The sequence below is a fragment of the Sander vitreus genome, chromosome 2, assembly GCF_031162955.1.
Source record: "Sander vitreus isolate 19-12246 chromosome 2, sanVit1, whole genome shotgun sequence".
In the NCBI taxonomy this organism is placed as follows: Eukaryota; Metazoa; Chordata; class Actinopteri; order Perciformes; family Percidae; genus Sander; species Sander vitreus.
This window is the reverse complement of record NC_135856.1, coordinates 37,709,581-37,733,926: the sequence shown is the minus strand read 5'-3', so window position 1 is coordinate 37,733,926 and position 24,346 is coordinate 37,709,581. Positions and strand designations below refer to the sequence as shown.

The window sequence follows — 24,346 nt, the reverse complement described above, 5'->3', positions numbered from 1 at the left end:
GTCCTTCGCTCCACCACCATTGTTGGATTATGACGAACAGATGTGAGTTACTCCATTGTGGCTGTGAGACACACACACACAGGAGGTGGAAGTCTGAGGGTTTTAAGAAGCAGAACAGACCTCGGAGGCAGAGGGGAGGGGTTGTTAGGTTTGGGGGTCGCTCGTTGTTACAAGTTCAGTAAAGTGGAAGATGAAGGGAAGCAAGAAAGACGAAGAAGGAAAAAGAGAGCAGTCAAAGTTGGGTGCTGGTGGCCATTTGCACTCAGGATCCAGTTCTAGGTTGGCAAAATACTGGGATTTGCTAAACTCTGACACTCCCATATCAAATCTCATTTTTATTTTCACCACCTGTTTTTGGGTATCAGTTGTAGCTAATTAACGTTACTTGAGTGTGTAAGGTACTGTGGATGTACTTTTGCATAGGAGAGAGAGGTATGACATGCAACAATATGTCATTAACAATGGTTAATTCCTTAACCATTACGGCATCTGGGTTCCCCCCCCCCAAATAATAATCTTAACCATATCAACTGCCCAGTCGTTGGACAAAGCAGGGGGACTCATCGTGGTAACTTTCACATTCCGTAACCCGTAGTGAAGCTAAAGGCCGTTACAGACCAACCAGACGGCCGATCATTAATGGCGACTCATTCAGAATACGATATCATATTGTACTAAAACATGTCAGGTCGGCCAAAATGAAGGCCGACGGCTCCTACAACGGACGACGGCACGCAACACACCGAACAGACTCGAGTCACCGACCTCGCCAGACTGTCAGACGGCCGATTATCGGCCCGGTGTGTCAGCGCTCTAACGGTCACATCTATGGGAGGAACAGACTGAAAAAGAATTCTGCACAGTGATTTGCTCGCTTGATTTGTGTTTGTTAGCGAGGTGTCATGTTACAGTGTGGGGATTAGATTTAGTTGGATCTGTCCATATCTGCCTGTGAGCTGACACCAGCCAGCCAGCTGTCTGAAGATATCAGAATAACGTCAAGAAGCACAAACACCAGAGGCAGATGAATTCATGAGACAACTTCTATCAGTGAGGAAGCTGATTATTGAAGTGGATGTCCGTGCTATATATGTTGGATCAGGATTTCCAGTATCTGAGCTTAAATAATGCGTATAAAAGTGAGCCCGTCGTTATTTAATGCCTATTTATTTCCAACCTTTCATATCTTATGCTGTTCATCTTCGCAGATCATCCTTTCAGGTTGTAGCTGCCAGTTGCACACAGGGATTTTGAGCTGTCAAAATCTGGATTTTGGCTCAGACAGTCTTACTGGGTTTTGCACGCTGATGGGAAATTGGAGTCTATGAGAAGGACACCTGATTATAACATTGACACGGCAGCCAGATGTACAAGTCTGTTTTTACAGTCAAATATGAAAGGACGTTTTAAATGCCTGCCATCTATACCCCTACAGTGTCCTCATGGATCCTCCCATCATGCAGGTTCTCCCGACACAGACAGTGGTGGTTGGAGGAGAGTGGTGTCCTCCTGGTCTTGGGCTTCTGAGTGTCACACTGTTAGCAAATGTCCCCTCTTAATCTTTCTTAATGAAAAGACTGCCTTGTCATCAGTTCCTCTAAGGGACGTTTTTCAAACTCTGGGGGCATCTTTTTTTTGCTCCTGCAGCATGTTGCTCCTCTCGTTCCAGCTGGTCCTGCTGAAGGAGACACATTCCCAGACCCCCACAATGCCCAGGGGCGTTAGGGTCATTGGGGAGGGGGGGGGGACGACTCCCCAGAGACACAGAGGAGGGGTTGGATTGTGGTGACAAGAAAGCAGGAGGGAGTGGAACCAAACATTAACATAAACTACATTTACATGCACTCAACAAACCAGGTTAATGGGACAAGCCAATACAAGTTACGACAGGAAATTACACAACATGTTTACATGCGCTGTAGTAACTTACTGTAAAAACCTGCGCTAGCATGATACTGTTGAGATGCCAACCCCTGAGGGACATATGTGTCTCTTTATCTTCTAAATGCTCCACTATGTTCACCAGCTAATTCAAATTTTCAATCAATTTGTCGCTCATGTAGTCTCCCTCTGGCTGAGGTGCTCTGTTGGAGCACCTGTCTCTTTAAGCCCTCCTACCTGATAAAGCCAGACCCACGTGACACGTTCGTGCAATCAGCTGCTGTTTTTCATTTTTTGGGCGACAATACAGATTAGCGGCGCCTGCTGTTATGGAGACATATTACGTCTCGTCTCTTCGGTGTGTTCTGAGGCACTTTTTTTGACCAACTCGAGGAGGCAGTCAGTCCGACTGGCTTTTCTGCCGACGGTTGGCCGTCAGGTTGGTGTGTCAGAGCCTTAAAGGTAACGGGGCCTCGTTCATTCCTATAAAAGTTGCTCAGTGGGGCATGAAGCCAAAAAAGTTTTTCTGCCGTATTAAAAAATAACCAGATCTTGAGCACTACTTCAGCACTACGGGGCTAATAGAGCAGGCTCACTAGAGACCTTGACTCGTATTTTACAGAGCCCACGAAACAGGCCTTGTATAACGTTACCCGGGTGATCGGTACTGTTTCAGCTATAAGGGGCCCATTGAAGAGGCGCACTAGAGACCTCTGCCGGCCGAGCCACCTGATCTATCTTTCACCATCTCTTTTTCTTTTCTCCTCCATCACCCTCTTCGTCTGCTTTTCTCTCACATACTCTATGAAGCTGAAAATTGACTCTGAACCCCAAACTCTGGGGATTGGACTCTTTCAATGTGATTCAAAGTAGAGACAAAGACAGAGAGAGAGCTAAAGGGAGAAGGCGGCACCACAAAGTCAGAGGAGAGACAGGGCTAGCTTAAAATGAGGTGGGGGGTGGTACTATCCTGATCATGTGCACACCACGTGCATGTATACTGTGCCTTCAACTGGCTCAAGCAAACACTTTTTACAAACAATGTATTTTAGGAGATTAATAAAATAATATATATATATACATATAGACTCAACCCTTAGTGGATTAGTCAACAAATTGGTTGTTTTGCTCTTAGTCGACTAAGATTTCTTTATGCGATTAGCCATTTTTTGTAGGAAAAGGAGGCGTTTAATAACCCTGTTAGCTTTCTGTGTTCCTTATGGTCGTGGATCACCATTTCTTGTTTGGCAGAACTAACTTAGCTTAAGGGCGTTTTCACACCGACAGCCTTTAGTTCGATTGAATAATAATAATAATAATTAAGAGGGCTGGATGTTCTTGTAATGACGCATTTTGGTACGCTTGGATTTTTCCAGGTGTGAAACCAAACCAAACCGACCGAGGGCAAATCGCTCCAAGTTTACTAACTCACCAACTGATTCGGACCAAAGCAAACAAACTACAGGTGTGATAACGCCCTAAAGTTAGCGGACTGGATCCTGCCTGTTCAGTCTGTTTTCTACATGGACACACGTCATAAATCACAAGAAAATAGTGGGAAGGAAACCCAGAGAAAGCATGATGAAAGAGGTGGAGGGGTCACAGTGCTTTGAGTTGTTGTGAAACTCTGCGTGTCAGGTTACTGTGTACTCTGCAACACATGCAAGCACTGGACGTATATGAAAAGCATGTGAAGACATCAATAAATATGTATGTCACTGCTGCGTTACTGTATCAGACATCGTCATTATTAACAACAACTTATTGCCTTAGAATGTCTTAGTCCTCCAAACCTAAACATACCCTAATTATAACACCCTCACATTTAAACCAGACTAGTCACATTTTGTTGCCTGTGAAAGATGGACCAGACACACACACACACACACACACACACACACTCAGGATTGCCTGTGGCTGATGACTGTCATGGGATGGGGTTTAGAGGGGCTCGCAGAGAGGCAAAGAGATGCACCAAAAAAATGGAAATGGAAAGACAAAAGTAGAGCTAGAGAATGTGTTTTAGATTGAGATAGATAGATAGATAGATAGATAGATAGATAGATAGATAGATAGATAGATAGATAGAAATGTAATTTTTTGGTTTTGTTCGTCATTTTCCATCAAAACAGAAGCTGTGTTATTGGTTGCTAGGAGCAGTTGAAGTTTGTTCTCTAAAATGGGGGGCCGTCCACCGATTTTACATCTGATGTTCAGTTTACTTTCCTAGGAAGACAACTCAGCCAGTGAAAACAGTGGTATCAGAGCTCCAGACTCATTTTCTCAAACACAGGCTTGTGCAGGAAGTCCCATGATGCGCTATTGATGGTTCTCTCTGACCAGTCACTGATCTGCAGTGTTTTAACTTCACCTTTAGTTCAGCTCAGAGAACTCATCTCCCTTGGAACCTTGAGAAAATAATTGCAGGAAGATTTAGTCTTGGTGACTCTAGGCCAGCTTGACCTCCTAGATAATTAATTAAATTAAATAATAATCCTCTCTCTTTCAGTCTCTATGTTCTTCTCTTATCTCGGGATCTACTTGTCTTTCGACTCTCTCTTCCTCCTCACTCCCAAACTCTCTTTACCTTTGAGAGCGATCCCACTGCTTTTGATTTAGCTTCCTCTGGACTTCTCTGTCTTTGATTTTCTGTTCTCTGTTTCAGTCTTTTTTTTGTGTGTTAAGATTTGTCTTTTTCAGGGATGTGATTTTAATTTTAGACATTTAACCTTGATAGAGACTCACATACTGAATATAAGTTTTGTCATTTCCTCAAACTGTTAATATTGTGAATTTGTGCCTGCTGAATGCATGTAAGCAGATTTCCAATTCTCCTCAAGAAGCTGTTCATTCCCCCTGCTGCGTTGTATTTATCAGACGATTGGTGCCATGCCGCCAGTGCCCAGAGGGCGAGCAGGCGCCTTCGTCTGCGTGTAGCCTACAACATAAGCCTGGGTCAGTCTCGGGCATGCTTTGAACTCAAGCGGGAGATAAGGTGACACTCCACCTTTTTAAAACATCCGCTGTGCGCTCTCAATCCAAAATCCTCCCGCTCACATGCTCTGATGCAGACCAATATTCCTGCAATGTCCGCCTCTTACTAACAAATATGAGACATTTGTATTAAGATTAGTATTAACATAGTATTTCCAGCATTGCCAACTAATGATATTTTGTTGCATTTTAGATTTTCTTCATTTCGCCCAGCCCTAACTCGAAGTGAACATTTTTGTGAAAACCTGTTAGCATCTATTGATTTTCACCCCAGAGTTAATGCAAGCAAGCTGATTTGGTTGTGGTTGAGTGGTGTTGACGGAGACCTCCAGGCATATTTCTCACACGGACACAGCAGGCTGGTGGGAGAAGTAGAGGCCGTGAGGATAATCAGGGTTATTCTGTAGTGTTGTAGTTCTTTCTTTCGCTAGACCAAATATAATTCCCTGTATTATGACTATAAATGAGACCAACATGTAACTTGTATTGCAGCCAATCAGCTTTCATGTTATTGGTGCGAGTCTCTTCTGGATTGTACCACAGACCTATTCTACAGCTATGGGGAAGTACAAGTTTAGCGATACAATAGACAGTATGTAATGGACCAACAGATCCCGTGTCTCTGGACGGAGACCAGTGAAGGACATTAGAAGCACTTTTCCAGTGATGGCTGAGCGTTACTGAGCAGCTTCCAACTGAGCTTGAAGACGTAGATGTGCTGTGAGCAACCTGTCTGAAAGTTGGAAGTCTTCTGGTAGCTGTGCCAAGAGAAATCTCAATCATTCCCAATCTAGCAGAGACGGAGAGCGTAGGTATATGTAAGGAGATAACATAGAGCAACATTAAACTTAAACAGCTGATGGAAGTCCAAACTGCCTGAGAGCTTCTCCTGTACTATACGGTAATTCCTCTACTATGAGACAGGAAGTCTCGTGGTTATGACCCAATCGTTAGCCTATTGTTATAAAAACGTCTGCTACGGAGCCATAACGTGAGGTACAAGGTAATGGAGCCTTTTATACATTGTCGTGTTTCTTTAGAAATAAACAATGGACAAATAGTCTTTAAACACTTCAGATGTAAAGTTATTCTCTGTCAAAGTGACGCCAAAATGAATGGGAGTCAATGGGATGCTAACGGGGGGTGATCGTTTGGTAGCATCAAAATGGCGCCATAGGAGTTTCGAGCTCTGAAGTGAAGCTTACCCCCTTGAGCGATACTTGGCTTGAAAAAAACTGAATTTAGAGCTTAGTTGATGTTGTGATAAAGGTCTTAAATTTCATTCATAACGGTGAAACCTGCAGAAACCCTGATAATATAGGTAAAGAGTGAGTTCTACAAGGTCTACATAAGACATGTTTGCCATATGCAGTCATTCATAATGACCTAATTGTGTCCAAAACACTTTGAATTGCAGTCTTGCACAAGGTTCTGCAGCAAAAGAAATTTGAAACTGTGTAGAGTCAATCATTTCTAGAACAGGCTGAAACTATAAACAGAGGGGAAGAGAAAGTGCTGGCTCATGTCAGATGCTGGATTTCCCCACAGAGTCACTGCTGTTGAGGGTTTCATGAAAAGTGAGAGAAGCACAAACACCTTCCTGCATGAAGTATGACCCTAACGCCTGCTGGTCAGTCTGCAATCCTGTGTGTGTGTGTGTGTGTGTGTGTGTGTGTGTGTGTGTGTGTGTGTGTGTGTGTGTGTGTGTGTGTGTGTGTGTGTGTGTGTGTGTGTGTAGGGAGGGGTCAGTGGTAGAGTGAACAATAAGGACCAGATGGCCAGTCTCTTTCTCCACCTGCCGTAGGCCTCTTTGTCCTCTCACCCTCTCATTTCACTCACTTTAACTTCTCTCACTGGCGCTCATACACATTTATACATATTTTCCATGTTTACTTTGGCTTTTAGTTCTTTTCCACACACATCACAACAATGTGTTCACCCTCCAGATGTGTACAGTTCATCCAGCTAAGTGTGTATGTTCTTGGTTTTGTTAAATGACTTTGAACTTTGCTATTTTCCTTTCAGTAGATTAAGGATAGACCAAGGGATTTATTATTTAAAACCCTGCACTCACATAGAAACACAGTCTGACCAGTGCAGGGCCACACCCAGCCATACTTCACTTGATTCCAACTGTGACAGACATTTGAAAGCAGCAACAGGCCTTGTGTTGATCCAGCTCTGACAGAATTTAGAAGGGGTGTGGTACTGTGAGAGAGCAGCAGGATTAAGGCTTTTGCTGTAAAGCTGTGTACAATGCATTGAAAAAAGCATGTACATTATTTGTGTGTAAACACAGTCCCACAGCTGTAACTGTCAGAGCCAATAACACCTGCTTTTACGGATTTTGCGGATACGTCTTGGTTAATTTGTAGACATGGGGCACACCCAAGCACACCTACATTCACATTAACACATGATTACACATACACACACACCCAGTCTCCTGTGCTTACTAGCTTATAGGGAGCACAGTTGAGGATAAAAGGCGAGAAAAGTATTTTGGTTATGAATTTCTATCCTGGCTCCTCTTGAATTGTTGGCCATGTTTCACCAAGAGTTCAAAGGTCTGACCTTGAGCTTCTGGATGCACAACTATCTTTCTCATAATGGCTCTTGCTTACAGTATTCCTTTTAGTATTAGCATAATGAAGAGGTTATGAAAGAGTGCCCATGTGGTTTTGTCCTGTTTGACGCCACAGCAAGTCCATCGGGTTAACTAGTTCTCGGTGAAGATGAAGATGAAACTACATAAAAGATGAAGGGAAATTACGTAACATCTAAGTCTGCACATCAAAGCAGCTTTGGATTATTATTAATTACCAACAATTAACCATGTAATCTTTGTTGTCGAAGTCTAATTTCTATTACTTTTTTCAAAGGCTTATTTTTAGTGATCATATCTTTGCATACAAGCAGACGTGCATTCCAATTCTGTTCAATAATGCAATCGGGAATCTCCATTTTTACATTTGGGCCATGGTGGGTACTATTTTTGGAGCTGCCTCTGTCCCACCACCACTAGGACAAACAGCATCTCCTGCCCATATCAGAAAACCAGACAGCAGCGCAGCTTGGCCTCAGTCTGCTTTTTGTCTTTCTGTGAATGGACTCATTCGCTCTGCAGTTTGAGAGAGAAATGACATTCCACGTGGTAATCAGCAGGTCAAGTGCTCCCCTCCACACTGGATACATTCAACAGAGAGTGAGAGAGGAAGGGGGGGGGGGGGTCTTATACTTTCACAAACACTCTTTTTATCTTTGGCTCACATACATTTGAGAGATTCTTTGCATATCTGGCTGTCTCTTGCTGTAACATACACTCAGTCCTCCAAAGGGATCTATCGGCATCTTCTTTTTAGGGATTCCTGCAGCAAGTGAAATGAACTATAGACACAACAAGCAGTACAGTAGGGCATATCTCACTCTCTCACTATCTGTCTCTCTGTCCACAACAAACAAATGCAGCCCCATCCATTCAACTCCTTCCTTTTGATGTCTGTATGCTGATGCCACTCTGCCAATATCACCTCTTTGTACTAGTCTTTCTCTCACTCACTCTCAAAGACACACACACACGCACACACACACACATGCCTTCCTCTCCATGTCCTGGCATGGATTGAATAGCCTGTTACCCCTGGAGACTGAGGTAGTTTCTGGTTGGTTGGTTTAAGGACCCTCCTCCCACCCCTCTGTCCCACTGGGAGACAGAAACGTTGTTGGGCTCTGGTTATTTATTTGTATTTTTAATTATTTATTCAGTTGTGCTCCGATTGTTTGCATGCCTTCAGTCAGTGAAATATTGAATTGAAAGTAAAAACACGTATGAATGAGTGCTTTAACTCACAGCCCCTTTGGTAGATATGTTACCCACTCATCCAAGTATTTTAATAATCATAATGTAGTTACGTAATCTAGTTAGAAAGGCTACATCATGACTCTATGGACGTTACATAAGCAAATTGTCAAGTCCCTTTTTTAGACCCTTTCACTGTCTCCATTATTCCTGCTGGCAGGTTATTTATTTATAGGTAGCCTAATGGAAACACAACTGACTCACATTTTTATAGCATTTTTGAATAAGGGCTGAGCTGAATGGAAATAAATATTGGTCTTCCCATATCAAGTTGTCTACTTGATGTACCAATCTAATACCAACATTGACCTTTTTCTGGGAGAAATGTCACTTCCTAATTTGTAGTTTAACTTTACACAACCAAATTTTATATCGCGCTAGAAAACCGATTCTCATGTCAGAGGTGCCGTTAAGAGTCACTCAACAGTTGATTGTGGTGCTGTCAGTCTTGACAAGCTATATTTACAGCAGAACCCTCAGCCATCTTAGCAAGGAGCTAACCCAAATCCCAAATGTTCAATCTGTAGATTTACTAACATTTTAGTTCATTTTGTAGTTGAGTATTACATGACAACGATTTCAACCAGAGAACATGTAACTCAGTGTGTAAAAACTGATTTAAAGGTGCAGGCCTGTTTTACGGCTCAGTGGTTTGCATTAGGACTGACCTGAATGCTTCGAAGCTGCACATTTTTATCATGGTAATCAACGTCCAAATCAGTATTTGAATGCTTCATGGGCATTTTGTTCTCGCTTGATCTCTTGGTTTTATTGGCATTACTACATTTACTTTATTCAATTTGACATTAATACATTGTAATTTTTGTTTGTCATTTTTCATTTGTGAAGATCTAAACAAGCTATCTGCAAATAACGTGTTTGCATTCAATTTTACTGCATCCCCACCTTACTAGCTTTGATTTGCTTCTGTCTTTTATCCGGTGGAGAGGCTCTTAGTTAACTATTGAAGAAACTTATTGGGACAAAGTAACTGAGGCACATTTTTTATATTTCCTTTCTTTCTTTTTCAGGAACCATCCGTCCGGTGCGGAGGAGTTTTTATGACCCAGCCTCAGCCCCAGGTCAGGGCTGGCAGTGGGAGTGGGAAAACGATGCAGGTACATGGACGGCCTACGACATGGAGGTGGCCATCGCCATCGAGAACGCCCACAGTCGGCAGCAGCCCTGCCTCGACCTGACACCACTCGGCTTCTGCTACCTCATCGATTTTCAGAACATGACACAGGTGTGTTTAAATTCTTTATATGGACATTAATGACAAAACCAACTTGAAACGTCTTACTACCTGTAATTATTTTACTAAATGGCTGATATTTAGCTTTCAAGCTGCAGCATATGAGGGTTAACTAGTAATCAAAAATGTCATAAAATGTTCTGTTCTGCCCTCCTGCAGGTGAACAGACAGAGCCAGAGGTGTCGGAGGCTGCAGAGACGTGCTGACATGGCCTACCCTCTAGTGTCTGGTCCTCTCCCAATACCAAAGGGAAGCGGTGCAGGAGGAGGCATAACAGGAGCCCTGCTGGGTGTTGGGGTGTCAGGGGCAAGCTCTTTCTACTCCAATGGGGGCTTACCAGCTACTGGATTGGGCCAACCTTGTTCCTGCCAGCAGTGCATGCTGGTTCTTAGTGTAAAGACCAATACAGGAGGAGCAGGGGTACACACTCTAGGTAGACGCTCACTAACCATGCAGCGGCCCAAGAACTCGGCGCCCATCGTCTCTAAACCTCTGAGTCCATCTAAATCAGCCACTCTGGGGCGAGGACAGCAGCAGAACTCCAACTACTATCAGACGCTGCCGCATGGTCTCGCCATCTCCAAAAACACCGCCTCTCCAAGAAGGAACGCCCAGCTGTTTGCTCAGTCACTGGCTGCCCTCACCGCTGGCACCTCCACTCTGGGTATCTCCTTGTCTTCCAACAGGCCGCCTCCGCCATCCCTCCCGCCTCCTCAGCCTCCATCATCCAACCCAAACTTGATCCCTCCATCTATTCTGGCCAAGCACTCCTCATCTTCAGCCAATCAATCAGTGCCAACCGCCACATTAATTACCCCTGCCAACAGCGTGACCACGCCCCCTTCTCCTGTGCCATCTCCGTCGTCGATGGTGATGAAGCCGTCCGCAGCGACAGTGTGCCATGCCCCGTTGCCACCGAGATCAAGCTTAGCCGGGCTGAGCCGACCAGCGTTACAGAGGATTGCGATGGCCCAGTCCAGAGCGCTCATAGCATCAGGGTGAGTAAAATAAACCATGGATGTGATTTTTCCAGAATTTGAAACCACAACCCTTCTTCTACAACATGGCATCATGACTTTGCGTAAACATACACGCCCACTTTAAGCCAAGTGGCGTGTTATCTGTACGCATTTTGAGCTATCCGCGTGTATGTCTACGCTGTATACAGCGGACGTAAACATACATTATTATCGCGTAAACATACACGCCACTTGAAAATGGCGTGTTATCTTTACGCATTTTGAGCGCTGTATACAGCACACGGGTTGGGTTTAGTAAAAGAAGAAGAAGGAAACGTGACATGCGGGACACGATCCCCGGTCTCCTGGATGAAAGTCCTGTGTTTTGACTCAACCTCCCTACGTGGATTTTCACCCTTTCATACTACTCGCTACGGCGTAAATGCACACGCAATCGCAAGGTAATGTAAGTCAACGGAGGCCAAACGGTGTTGATAAACAAGCTAAAAAGCAAGTATGCGTCTTGATAACACACCAAAATGGCATATGAATTGGTGTGTCATACATACGCCACTTCATGAGATCAGTCTGTCTTCTGGGCTTCTATCCAATCAAATGTTGTCCATGAACTATCAAGCTCTCCGGCCAAATTAATTGTTTTGATAGTACAGCCCAGCACACAGAGCCCATAACAGAGACCACTCGGGGATATCAGAGCGATTGACAATCACTTAACATCAGCTGCGGTTGTTCCGAGTGACAGATGATTAAAGGTTTTTAAGTAACTGTCTGGTAGTTTTTTACCTGCCATTACAGGGCTCATTTATGTTTTTTCATAGTGCCTTAGTTGAATGAAAAGAAAAAACATGCTGTACTGTGTTGTGCTGTCATGAATGGTCACGCTAGCGTCCTGTTCCTCTGCTTTGATGTGTTTGACTGAGGTTGGGGCTCAGCTACACACACACACACACACACACACACACACATACACACAAACATAGACACACACACAGCTCAGTGGACAAAAATATTGATTCATGTAATGATTAAATGAGGTAGTGTCTCCAAACTTACCTCAAATATAACTTGTCTCCTGCTAGTTGTACTACAGCACTTACTTTAAAAAAATAAGCATATGCCTTTAAGTACTATGCCTGTTATAAATAAATATGTATTTGCTCGAGCAGAGGAGAGTAAATCAGTAACATAACAATAGTTGTTAGTATTCATTGTGTTATGTTTTGAACACACCTGATGCAACTCACTCATCAAGGTGGTGTTATTTTGTGCGTGGATGCAGACGCTCAGTATTCTGCTTTTAGAACCTTTGCCAATCACATGACTGTAAAACTCACCACACAACAAGACCACTGACTGTTGAAGTAGACACACACCAGCAGCTTCATTAAAGCCCCGAGGAAGAGGAAGGTGATGATGGCGCAATTATCATATTATTATATACATTTTTTTTTTTATACAATTAACATCACAAGTAGTAGCAGGATCATAATAACCAAGACTTGTAAAGCTCCTGCTTTGCTTTGCTGTTTCTAAATTCAGATTTAGAGTAAACAACAACAGTTGGTCTAAATCTAAATGCAGACCAACATTTTGTGGCCCTTTTTTCATTTGGCAGATCAGAGCAAGATGCAGATAATTGTTATAATTATTAGGTGTTAGACTTGAAAATTACTGATTTACATTTTCATCGCAACATCCAAAGTGTATCTCATACAGGATATGTATCCATATCATGCAGTCCTATTTTGCAGTGACAAACATACCGTCTGTACAGACATGCAATGAGAAATGCACGTTCAAACACACGCTGGATATGTACACACATACCCACATGCATACATACAACCCTTTAACTCCCATCTGAAGGTGTTATGCTTGTTAGTGCTGTAATGAGTCACAGACTTGGTACGCAGAGGTGTGAGTCTTTAGATTCACATTTATTTCTGCGTAGAATTCCTGTTCTGTGTTTGTTGTTCTAATTGTATCATGCGGTTACAGACATGTTTATTGTTTAAATCCTAATCTCTTCAATTAAATACTTTGAGTGTTGAGCAAAATGCACTAAACGGAAGTGAAAGTGATAATGAATTCCTCATGAAGGTGACGGATAGATTCACAGGCAAAGACAGTGAAGATAATATTACAACCTGAAACAAATGAGATTCAGTAGCACCAACCTCCATGTATGTGTCTTGTGTCAGCAGTATTAGCAGGCAGTGAATTAGGATGACCTTAAAATGCTAAACACATATTTTAATGCCTGTTAAGTATCAACAAATGTAGATTAATGAGAACTCAAAGAATCTTCATTAAAATGGGAGCAAGGCCAAACTGAAGTTATAAAATGTTAAACTGACCTTGTAGCTGTTAACTTGAAATGTGTGTGTATGTGTGTGTGTGTGTGTGTGCGTGCAGACGTGCATGCGTGCCATTGGTGTGTGTAAAAAAGTCAGCCGCGTCTTCTGTGTGTTGTTCATCTGTAAAGTGGCATCTGTAGAGCAGAGGGGGAGGGATGGAGGGGGGGTTCTGTAAGAGGAAAGGCGAGCGAGTGTGAAGGCCATGGGTCAGCAGTACCTCCCTCTCTCTAAAGCTATTTTTTGCATAGAAGGGTATGCACAGTGCAAAGGTTTGAGCAGGGGTCCGACCTCGCTCTTTCATCCCTTCAACCACCTTCTTGAACATGTCGGCGTTGTCTTTCCTAACAAGTCTTTCCTAACAAAAAGAAGTAGGTGTGTTTTTCCTTCTGGCCAGAAATTTGGGCTTTTCTTTTGGGCATGCATCTCTGCCACACCCTTGCAAACTGTTGGCTAGTTGGTTTGTTTAGTACTAAACTGGAAACACAAATACAAAAAAAAAACATTTAACCAACTGACACTGTTGACCAGTTGCAGATGATGGTGAACTGGGGGGATGGTGAATAAGCTGTATGAAAATGATCACAAGCTTGACAAAGTGCCAGCGTTTCCCACCCTCCTCTCACACTGCTCTCCTCTCAGCCTGAACACTCTCTAGCTCTTCTTCCAAAGTACCCTAGAACTCCTTCATATTTTCTCTAGCCCTCAACCTCCTCCTATTCTTCTCTGTCATCTCTTTTATCATCATATTTTTCTCTGACGTGAGCTAAGACTTTCCAACAAAGCCTCTCAAAAACTCCCTTCATGTTATTTTTGTCTCTCTATCTCTACCTGCAGCTTTGCAAATCCATGTTAAAGGAACACACCGACTCATTGAGACTTTGTCTTATTCCCCGTATCCCCCAGAGTTAGATAAGGCCATACATACCCTTCTCATCTCCGTGCGTGTCCTAACTCTGTCTGACACACCCACCACTAGCCTAGCTTAGCACAGACCCTGGAGGTAACCGGCTCCATCTAGCCTAGCTTAGCACAGATCCTGGAGGTAACCGGCTCCATCTAGCCTAGCTTAGCACAGATCCTGGAGGTAACCGGCTCCATCTAGCCTAGCTTAGCACAGATCCTGGAGGTAATTGGTTCCATCTAGACTCCGACATCCGACTTATTGGGACTTTGTCCCAACAAGTCAGCGTGTTCCTTTAAATACTATTTAAGCCATCTTACAGTTTTGCACTCATTTCAGTTGATTCCAATGTTAGTGGTTTTAAGAATTTACTTGAACTCAGTTGGCATTTGTATCAAGTTGATTTCAAAGCTTCTGAAGTGATCGGGGCTATTTGCCATATACAGTCTCTTCGATCCAGACTGAAATATCTCGATAGGTTTTGGATAGATGGCCATGAAATATTGTACATACATTCATGGTCGCCAGAGGACAAAGCCTACTGACTATTATGATCCCTTGACTTTTCTTCAGGTGTCACCATGAGGTTGACATTGGTAGTTTTGTGTGAAATGTGAAACAACCACTGGATCATTGTACTTTTATAGAAGAAGGCAAACGATTTGAGCAGCTGACAGGACAGCGAGTTGTCGAGCATTTTCTTCTTCAAATAAGACGAGTGAGACGGTACCGAAGGAGCAGACGAGTCCTGATGAGAGAGAAAGATTATGATGTGTTGTCCTTTTTAGCACAGACGGCGAGCGATGTATGGTCATAATAAGTTATGGATTTAAAAGTTATAATCCATTCCATGTAATCAGTAACATACTAACACATTTAAAAAAATATGGTTCACTTCCTATATTTGACTCGCATAGGGTTCTCACCTAAAGTGAAGCCAACTCTAGTGTGAAGATGATGAGATTTTGGTTGTTTGGTCCGCACCAGAGTTTGAATGAGCTTTCACATTACCCCCAACCAAGCGGACTATGTGACAACTAAAACGGACAATTAAAATGGACCAAACAGCTCAGATGTAAAAGCAACCTTAGTCTTTAGTATAACTCAGGGAGTGCTGCCTGATTGCACAATGTGTGGTTTTCAGCTGAGCCATGCTTCACAGTCTACCAAGGAAGGGAAAGTGTTGCTCATTTACCCACAGAGGCTGGTTTTAATCAGCTCCCAGTCATAACTCAACTTCTTCAAAGTGATTCTTCAGTACTGCAACCGGAAAGAAAAACAAACTTTCATAGTGAAATTTTCCAACGTTCCATGATGTCATACAGCAGCAGTGATTAAATCTGTTTCATGAAAGCTTTCCCTTTGACTGGTTCAAACAACAGGTGTGTGTTTCACTTCACTTGTGAAAAAGCCTACAGCTGTATAGCAAGTGATGCTTTTCAATTCAAGTTTAGCACCAGAGACCAAAGAATGGGATTCTTGCTGAAAATCACTCTTAAACCAAACGGTCAGGTGGTTCTGAGATGTAGACCCTGTCGGGTGTTCCCTGCCCCCTCCTCTCCTCCCTCCTCTCCCGTCGCGTCTCAGCAGTCTGGGCCCCTCAGAGCCTCATTGTTGGTCTCCACAGTAACCTTTGTTGGATTACCCAAGCCTGGGCTGTATTAGCAGCACAATGCTGAGCCTCTGCTAGCTTTCTCTTCTCCTTCCCCCTCTCTCTGCTCAGACCTTTCTATATTCTTTTTCTACCATTTCTTAACTTTTCTCTCCTTTGCTCTTTTGCATTTCTTTGTCTTATTTTATTTCCATGAGTTCTCATTATTTTCATCTCTCTGGCTCTGCTTCTTTTTAGCAGCCTGTAGAGTTTTGGGCTATTTTAAAAAGAACTCTCCCAGTTAGTAAAGATGCCTTACTTACAAGAACCTCATAGCATTTATTAGGGTAGGTGGATTTTTGAGGTGGGTGCATGTGGTGGAATACCCCCATCATATAAATACCAGTGCTGATCTTGTAGCATATTCATAATGGGAATATTTGTCATGTGGGGGAGAGGTAGACAATGATATCAGTCCAGTCAGCATTGTTTGCCAGACAATCACATTTCAGAAGAGGGAAAGTGTGTGTGTGTGTGTGTGTGTGTGTGTGTGTGTGTGTGTGTGTGTGTGTGTGTGTGTGTGTGTGTGTGTGTGTGTGTGGACAGTCTCAGACTCAGACAGCACCCAATAAACCAGCGTATAGGAACGGGGTGGGGGTACAAGACAAAGAAACCAGTCAGCAAACTGTCAAAGATTGATCACACAGTTGTGCAAGAAATCAGGCCAACACCAGAGAGAGAGGGGGGGGGTGACACATACACACACACTCCCACACAGCGATGCCTGGCTGCGAAGGCATTTAACAAATGCGCACACACACACACACACACACACACACCACACACACACACACACACACACACACACACACACACACATTGCCCTTCCGTCTCACACACAGTAAATATTGACAAACCTAACTGGAGATGCAGTGAGGAATGTGTGCTCTCTCTATCTCCAGAGGGGGATTATAGGAATGAAACAAAGGGAGTGAATGAGCGGGGGGAATGGTGTTTTGAGGGGAGGGGGAAACACAGACAGCATACTAAGGAAAAGGAAATTAAGCAGGAAGGAGTGTGAGACAGAGAGAGCTCCATAAAGATAAGAAGATAAAAAGAGAGGAGCAGGAATGGGCAGTGGGAATGTGTAGCCACCTGTTTCAGAATCAGTTGTATTGGCCAAGTAAGTGTGTACACAAACAACAGTTTTTGTTACTCTTAATGTACTTGCACAGAGACTTTGGTTCACCAACAGGTAAAACAGGTTTATTTTGAATCATATGTGGCCCATAGAGAGAGCTTTAACCACAGACAGGGACAGTTATTATCTATGACACACATTCAAGGAAAATATATATATATAATAATAATAATATATAATTCAGTAGGTTGGTAGGAAGCAGAGCAGTGTGACATGCAACAAAAGTTCCCAGCTGGACTCGAACTGAGCTCGTCTGTTAGGGCGCTGACACACCGGGCCGATAATCGGCCGTCTGACGGTCTGGCGAGGCCGGTGACTCGAGTCTGTTCGGTGTGTTCCGTGCCGTCGTCCGTTGGAGGAGCCGTCGGCCTTCATCTGGGCCGACCTGACATGCTCAGTTGGAGACAGGGCAGTCGGGACTCACCCGGAAACGGGGAGCAGAATGACCGTGACTAAGCCTCTCAATATCTGACGAAAATCTTTTAAACTGACCTTTGTTGATCTGAAGTGAAGACAGATTCAGCAACTGCGCGGCCTGTTTCTCTCTTCAGATGTTTTCAGAAACACGTTTCAGTGAACTATTTTAGTCCAATATGAGATCGTATTCTGAACAAGCCGCCATGACAGTCGGGCTTTGAATTTCCGGAGAAAACCAACCCACGTGACGCGTTTGTCCAATCAGCTGGCGGTTTTCATTTTTTGGGCAACATTACAGATTAGCTGCTATGGAGACATATTACGTCTCGTCTCTTCGGTGTGTTCTGAGGCATTTTCTGACCAACTCGGGGAGACTGATCAGTCCGACTGCCTTTTCTGCCGACGGTTGGCCGTCTGGTTAGTGTGTCAGCAGCTTTAAATGGTCAGCAGCTTTAACCTGTAGGCCTCCGACACCCCATGCAGTGGGTTTTTAAACCCCTTGAATAAACAAAAATAAAGGAGAAATACAGAAATTGGATGTAGTGCAGTGCCCTTTCAAAACATGCCTGTTCAGAACGGGTCGATTTGCTTGACCTGCGGTGCCCAAACAGCTCTAGATTTATTTATTATAGATTTGGATATGAAACATATTGAATTATGTTACTATTTTAACTCATTGTAACTGATAATGAAATAATACTTTGTTCTTAATGACTTGCCTGGTTAAATAAAGGTTAAATAAAATAAATAAAAAAACACACCCACTCTTTGCCCATAAGCATCCCGCATACAGAAAAAGAAGGAATAGATACAGACACCACCACACACTTCTAGTGGGTCGTAAGGGATGGTTGAGAGGGATTACTTTTGCATTAGTTCATACATTGTTTTTTAAGAAAAATACTGCATATTATACCTTTAACAAATGTATTATCCAAACAAATGTATCCTTCTCTGTTTATTGACAAAATAAACTCCCAGGTTGCATTTTAAATGCAGTATGATTTTAGGAAATGTCACTCCACACTGTCACATCAAATTATGTTTCACCAAAGCAGAGAATGTTTCCGTACAGTGTGTGTGACCATAAGAATGTGTGCAGCTTTATCTGCATGTCAATATGTGTGTGAGAATGTGTGGGAGTGTGTTATTGTCTGTTGTCTAAATGAGTCCAGCTGATGTCCTTCTGGGCCCGAGGGAATAGGAGCAGCACAGGGACAGAGGGAGTGTGTGAGACAAAGCTGAGGAAGTGTGTGATCTTGTGGGAAGCGGGCGGAGTGTAGGAGGGTGGGTTTGAGGTCGCAGGGGGTCAAGAGACTGGAGTCCCTTGAAGCGCCCCTACCAAGGCATGAATGGGATCTTCCTTTTATTTATTTTTTAATTCTTTTTGAAGATCTCTGGCTTTTTGGCTGGACGGCAGAACGGCTGTAAGGCGTGGAAGTCTGAAGCTGAGTGACTGAAGTTTTGGAGCAAGATCAATAGTCCTTCAGTGGAGAGAGGGTTAACACAGAGTCCTGCACGTTATCGCTCAGACATAAAAGGATTGTCTGCTGTTATAAGAGCTCCCCAGGGTCGACGGTTACAGAACTTTATGGGACAGAATTAAGCCTAAACCAACTTTCTGCATCCACAACATGGCTGCAAGGGTTCACGTGACATAAATGGTGTCCATGGCCAAAATCTGTCCATGGCCATGGGGGGCTGTGTGCAACCCACAGTGTATGACAAAATGTGTTAACATGCCTATCTAGGCACCCAAAAAAGTATCAATAGAACTGTGTGTGTTTCCACTTCCCATGTCCATTTTAAAATTAAATAATATACATGAAAACAAGCAAAACAATGAAGATAGCTGTTTTTGTTCTGTAGCTCAGTTGTTAGAGCTTGTGTGGGTTCTTTGTTTTGCTTTTTTTCTGTAAATTCATTCATTCATTCTCTCATGCTCTTTCCCTCATCCACACTGGTACAAACTTGGACACACACATCCCAGTGAGTCATTCACTTGCGTGTCGTCATGTGTCACTGAGTGGGGTTAAGTGAAAGCAGCTTAGTGCACTGCCAGAAAGCCTGTTAAAGCTAAACCAACAACAGGAAACAACAGATCATCGCCACACTCTGTCCTTCTGCCTGTCTCGCCGCCTAGACTAGTCTGGTAGTACGAGTGATTATGTTTGCATTTAAATGAAGAGGGGCTTTGTTGCTTACCTTGCTGAGATGTCAGGCCGAACAACCAGCAGACCGAACCAATCAGCGTCGTGTGAGGAGCTACTGGCAGCTACAGGCGTGGTTTAGGTGTGTGTGACGTTCAAATAACAATGGCGGACGTGATAGACAGATGGTTCATCCAATCAACTCTCAGGTATTTTTTGAAAGCGCCTGCCTTTTTCCAAACAGTTTCCAGTGCTGATTCTCAGACGGTTCTGTGTAACAAACCATCTGGTTCGTCAGGTTACTTTGTTGCCTTTGACGCCTCAGTTGGTAGAGTGGAGGACTGTAGTGGAGAATGCTAGTATTCTTAGGTAGCAGGTTCAAAGGAGGTTTAATATGGACCGTCTTCAAAAGAGTTTTCTATGTAGGAGTGTTTGTGTTCCTTCTTGAATCTCAGCTTCCATTACTCCCTAGATAGAGAGTTGATCTTTAAATTATCTAACATGGCAACACCGAAGCACTCCTTTTTGGCCAGTTTCAGAATTTGAGGCAATAGCAGATCACAGCCTGCAGACATCCTCAGCCTTCAATCAGCAGCCATTTTATTACTGGAAGACAAAGGACAATCACTGTAGTGCCACACACACTTTCAGACCACATTGTGTGTGTGTGTGTGTGTGTGTGTGTGCGTGCATGTTCTACAGCCTGAGTAGCCTCCAGGTCTATAAGTGTAGTCTATAATGGACTAACCTGCCACTGACCCCAGCTGAACAGCTGTGTTGGCACATACAGCTGTTAGCTTAGTAGTTTATTATCACCTGACCTCGGAGTGAAAAACTCTGACACACAGAGCCACATATATAACCATATATACTGTATAACCGTCAAAAGGCTCTGAATTAAAGAAAGAGAAAAAGTAAAGCGTGCGAGATGTGTGTTTTTCACTTAGAGATGATGATGAAAATGAGTACGTTGATGGGCTTTGTGACAAGGCAGGTAATCCCCAGCAAGCAGCTATAACACATCCATCTGTTTGAGATCACTGAGAAGATGGAAACTGTGGCTCTCATAAACACACAGTCAGCCGGGCATAGTCATTGATACGCTCTCTAGTCGCCGAACCAATTAGTACACGGAGATACAAGCAGAGGAAGAGGATACATGACAGAGAGAGGAGAGAAACACAGAGGAAGAACTGAGGCGCTTTTTGTGTCTTCTGACAATTTCTTCAATTTTTTTCACTTTTGGAGCATTTGACAGAATTCTAATGTATTAAGCTGATTTCATTTGCTTGTCGTCTTTTTGTGAAACTTGGTAGTGCCTGCTTTTTCTGTCTGATCTGACATTGTCACTGTAGGCCTGTAAGGAGGTGTTGGAAATACACTGTACATAACAGTTTGTGTCTTCTCTTGCAGTGTGCCCACCGTCCCAGTGAAGAACCTCAATGGATCCAGTCCTGTTCACCCTGCACTGGCCGGTAAATGCCACACACTCACTAACCATTGGATAATACTGGTGATAGATAGAAAAAGTTAACATTATGATTAGTTTCTTCTGGAAATTTCACAAGAAACCAGAGAGGAAGATCTTTTTTCTGTTCTAACCAGACTCAATTCCTCTCTGTTTGATTTCAGGGATCACAGGTATTCTAATGAGTGCTGCCGCTCTGCCAGTGTGTCTGACTAGACCTCCAAAACTGGTGCTACACCCTCCGCCTGTCAGCAAGAGCGACATCAAACCCGTGCCAGGCTTTGGCCACTGCTGCAGGAAGACCACCAAGAAACAGGCTCGCAAGGGTAAGCACTCAAGTCAAGACCAACCACAGAAATACAGAAAAAGACAGTTGTACCTCCACAAATGTATTAGTTTGATGGTTTCTGCCCTTGAAATGCCTCAACACTCAACAGGTGTTAACAACCTGGACTGTTTCTTGCCTTTCTTCCCCCTCCCTCTGTTCCTGTTCCCTCTCCTTCCTGTCTGCAGGTAAAACTCCAGAGGAGGTGGTAAAGAAGTACCTGCAGAAAGTAAAAAGTCCACCAGAGGAGGTATGAACAGCATTTGTAGCTATATATTTTATAGTGCTAACTCATATGATGCATAATGTTGGTTTCACATTAAACAATATAGAATAATGGGTTTCCTTTTTTCTTTCCCTTTCCTTGTCTTTTCTTAGGACTGTACCATCTGTATGGAGCCGTTGGGGGGTCCGTCTGGTTATAAGGGTCCAGGAGTGGGGCCTGTGTCTCGGGCAGAGTCAGTTGGGCGACTAGCACAGTGTGGACACCAGTACCATTTCCAGTGTCTGGTGGCCATGTATAATAATGGCAACAAGGACGGCAGGTAGGTTAGAGACAGAGAGACCATTACTCTTCATTGTCTCTCAACTGTTTTGCAAATAAACATCATGTATTTGTTCCCTCTCTTTGCAGTCTTCAGTGTCCCACCTGTAAAACCATCTACGGCGTAAAGACGGGCAACCAACCGGCAGGGAAGATGGAGTACCACGTCATCCCTCACTCTCTACCAGGACATCCTGACTGCAAAACCATACGCATTATCTACAACATACCACCAGGCCTTCAGGTACTCGATGGAACTGGGCTGACAGTAGTGTTTGTTTTATTGCCATATGAGTAGGGGTGTCACAAAATTGAAAATCGATCAACATGAGCTTTCAGTTGCGACTATTGAAATCAAGAGCAGGATAGGCGATTCCCCCAGTATTTCTTTTACACTCCACCCCCGCCTACTTGTGCACGTCCAAAGAAAACAAAAACAGACACAGCATAGCTTACCGGCTGGTAGCATGCAGCTAAAGACACAGGGTAACGTTAGCTTACCGGTTGCCTGCAGCTTCACTATTTCAGACTCCATGACCAAAATATCGCTTTTCCCCTCATGACATTTACTTATGCCAATCCTCAAGACAGTAATGCCATTTTCTCTCTGTCTGGGCCAGTTACATTGAACTATTCTGACATTTTGTCATTCCTCTTGACTATATACGATCTCTGTTTCATCTGCAATGACGCACACGCACAAATAGCCGTACCAGCCTTCGATTGCTTGACAAGACATAAACAAGCTTTTGATTGGTCGGAATGCTCTCTAACTCTCTAAACTAAAATGGCGGTTAGCATCAAAGTTAGGGTAGCTAAACGACCAAAAATCCATAAATTATAAACATAAAGTTTATCAATCTTGGATGTAAGAGTTTGGACTTATTGCACAACGACAGAAAAACGCTGGATAAAAAACCTTCTGTAAGGGCTAGGAATACACCAAAGACATCAGCAGAACAGCGCGAGTGTTAGCTTTTAGCTGCAGAAAACGGTATGTTCTACTCATGGTTATAAAATTATTAAGTCACGAATCAGAGATGCCGTTTCGTGTCGTATACGACAAGCTTGGGCTCAGATGGTTAAATCAAAAATTGAATCGAATCGTGCCCTTAAAATCGAAAGTCAGATCAAATCGTGGATTTGGAGAATGGTGACATCCCTACGTGAGGTATTACATGGTCAGAGTTAGGTTGATCTTTATGAGTGCTTACTAATGTCAATCCTCTCCCTCTTCTTTCAGGGACCAGAGCATCCGAACCCAGGGAAGCCATTCACTGCCAGAGGCTTTCCCCGACACTGCTACCTCCCAGACAGCGAGAGAGGACGCAAGGTAAACACAATCCACCGTCCTGTCACAGACACCCGTACACAGGCATGGATTGGCCATCGGGAGTACCGGGAGATTTCCCGGTGGGCCGGTCTATTTGTGTAGGCTGAATGGGCCGCACTTGTTTTTTGTTTCGGCCCATAGAGATAAGAGAGATCACATTATTGGCCAACTTGTGTGTCTTTCATCTGAACTGGCCAGTCACATCCCACAGAGAGGGAGCACATTTAAGTCCCGCCCTCACCGGCGGTGAACATATCTCCACGAAGTGCCGCTAGCTAGCTAAAAACTTGAGATTTAAGCATGTCAAACGATTATTTTAGCACCCTTGTCTACAAGAGAGGACTTGTTAGCTGTTAGTAAGCTAATGTTAGTTATGTATTAGCAAGCTAAGGCACTTTGAAACATAGTACTATAGCTTTCTGATTTATCCATATTCCACTATAATACAAGTTGCAAACTGTGTACAAGATGCAGCTTTAGTTTAACTTACAGACTTATCACTTGTTACGAGACAATACAAGACAGCCATGCTCCACCCTCAACCAGCCACTTGTATATTTTACCAGCATTTGGCTGGTAAATGGTGCTAATTTTGGACCCTGCTTGTGTCTTCATGTGTTGAAGGGGAGTGCAAGGACCGTTAGTGTCCAGCCGATTGTGGTGGACTGGTCTGGGTCTCAAAAGTCCAGGGCTGATTTTTTACCCCAGTCCAGCCCCACCCATACGTACATTGTTAAAGTTATTTTTAAAATAAACCTTTTGTCCTCACCAGTCCTGGAATGTCAGCATTTTAGGGGCAAAGTCACACAATGATTTAAAAAAAATCCAGGGCTCCAGACTGCGACCAAATGTGGAGATTGTGCGACTGAATTTTACATCCAGTCGTGCGACCAGTACATTTTCCCCTTTTTTATACGTTAAACGTCGAAATTTCAGTACCTGAGAGCGCGTAAGCTCAAGCTTATCTGTCCTCTCTGAAAATTGACAGAGAGCGGAGCTCTGACACAAACACACACACTCGCACACACACACGCATAGCTGCGGACGGTGCAAACTACGTTGGCTCTGCAGTTTTGTAGAAGTCACAGTG

General features: G+C 43.6%; 2 protein-coding genes across 3 annotated transcripts in view; both read left to right on the top strand.

Moving 5' to 3' along the window:
* Window positions 1–24,346, top strand: part of LOC144528899 (ladderlectin-like) — a 128,231-nt gene that overhangs the window by 83,347 nt on the left and 20,538 nt on the right. The gene's annotated exons all lie outside the window — the stretch shown is intronic.
* The window catches only part of LOC144528813 (E3 ubiquitin-protein ligase DTX4-like), a 29,428-nt gene that overhangs the window by 3,446 nt on the left and 1,636 nt on the right, over window positions 1–24,346 (top strand). For both annotated transcript variants that reach the window (XM_078267667.1, XM_078267658.1), the window contains exons 3-10: window positions 9,766–9,980; window positions 10,149–10,987; window positions 21,000–21,061; window positions 21,219–21,380; window positions 21,568–21,629; window positions 21,758–21,924; window positions 22,014–22,167; window positions 23,167–23,256. In XM_078267667.1, coding sequence (XP_078123793.1) covers window positions 9,766–9,980; window positions 10,149–10,987; window positions 21,000–21,061; window positions 21,219–21,380; window positions 21,568–21,629; window positions 21,758–21,924; window positions 22,014–22,167; window positions 23,167–23,256 — 1,751 coding nt within the window. The remainder of the gene's footprint in view (window positions 1–9,765; window positions 9,981–10,148; window positions 10,988–20,999; window positions 21,062–21,218; window positions 21,381–21,567; window positions 21,630–21,757; window positions 21,925–22,013; window positions 22,168–23,166; window positions 23,257–24,346) is intronic.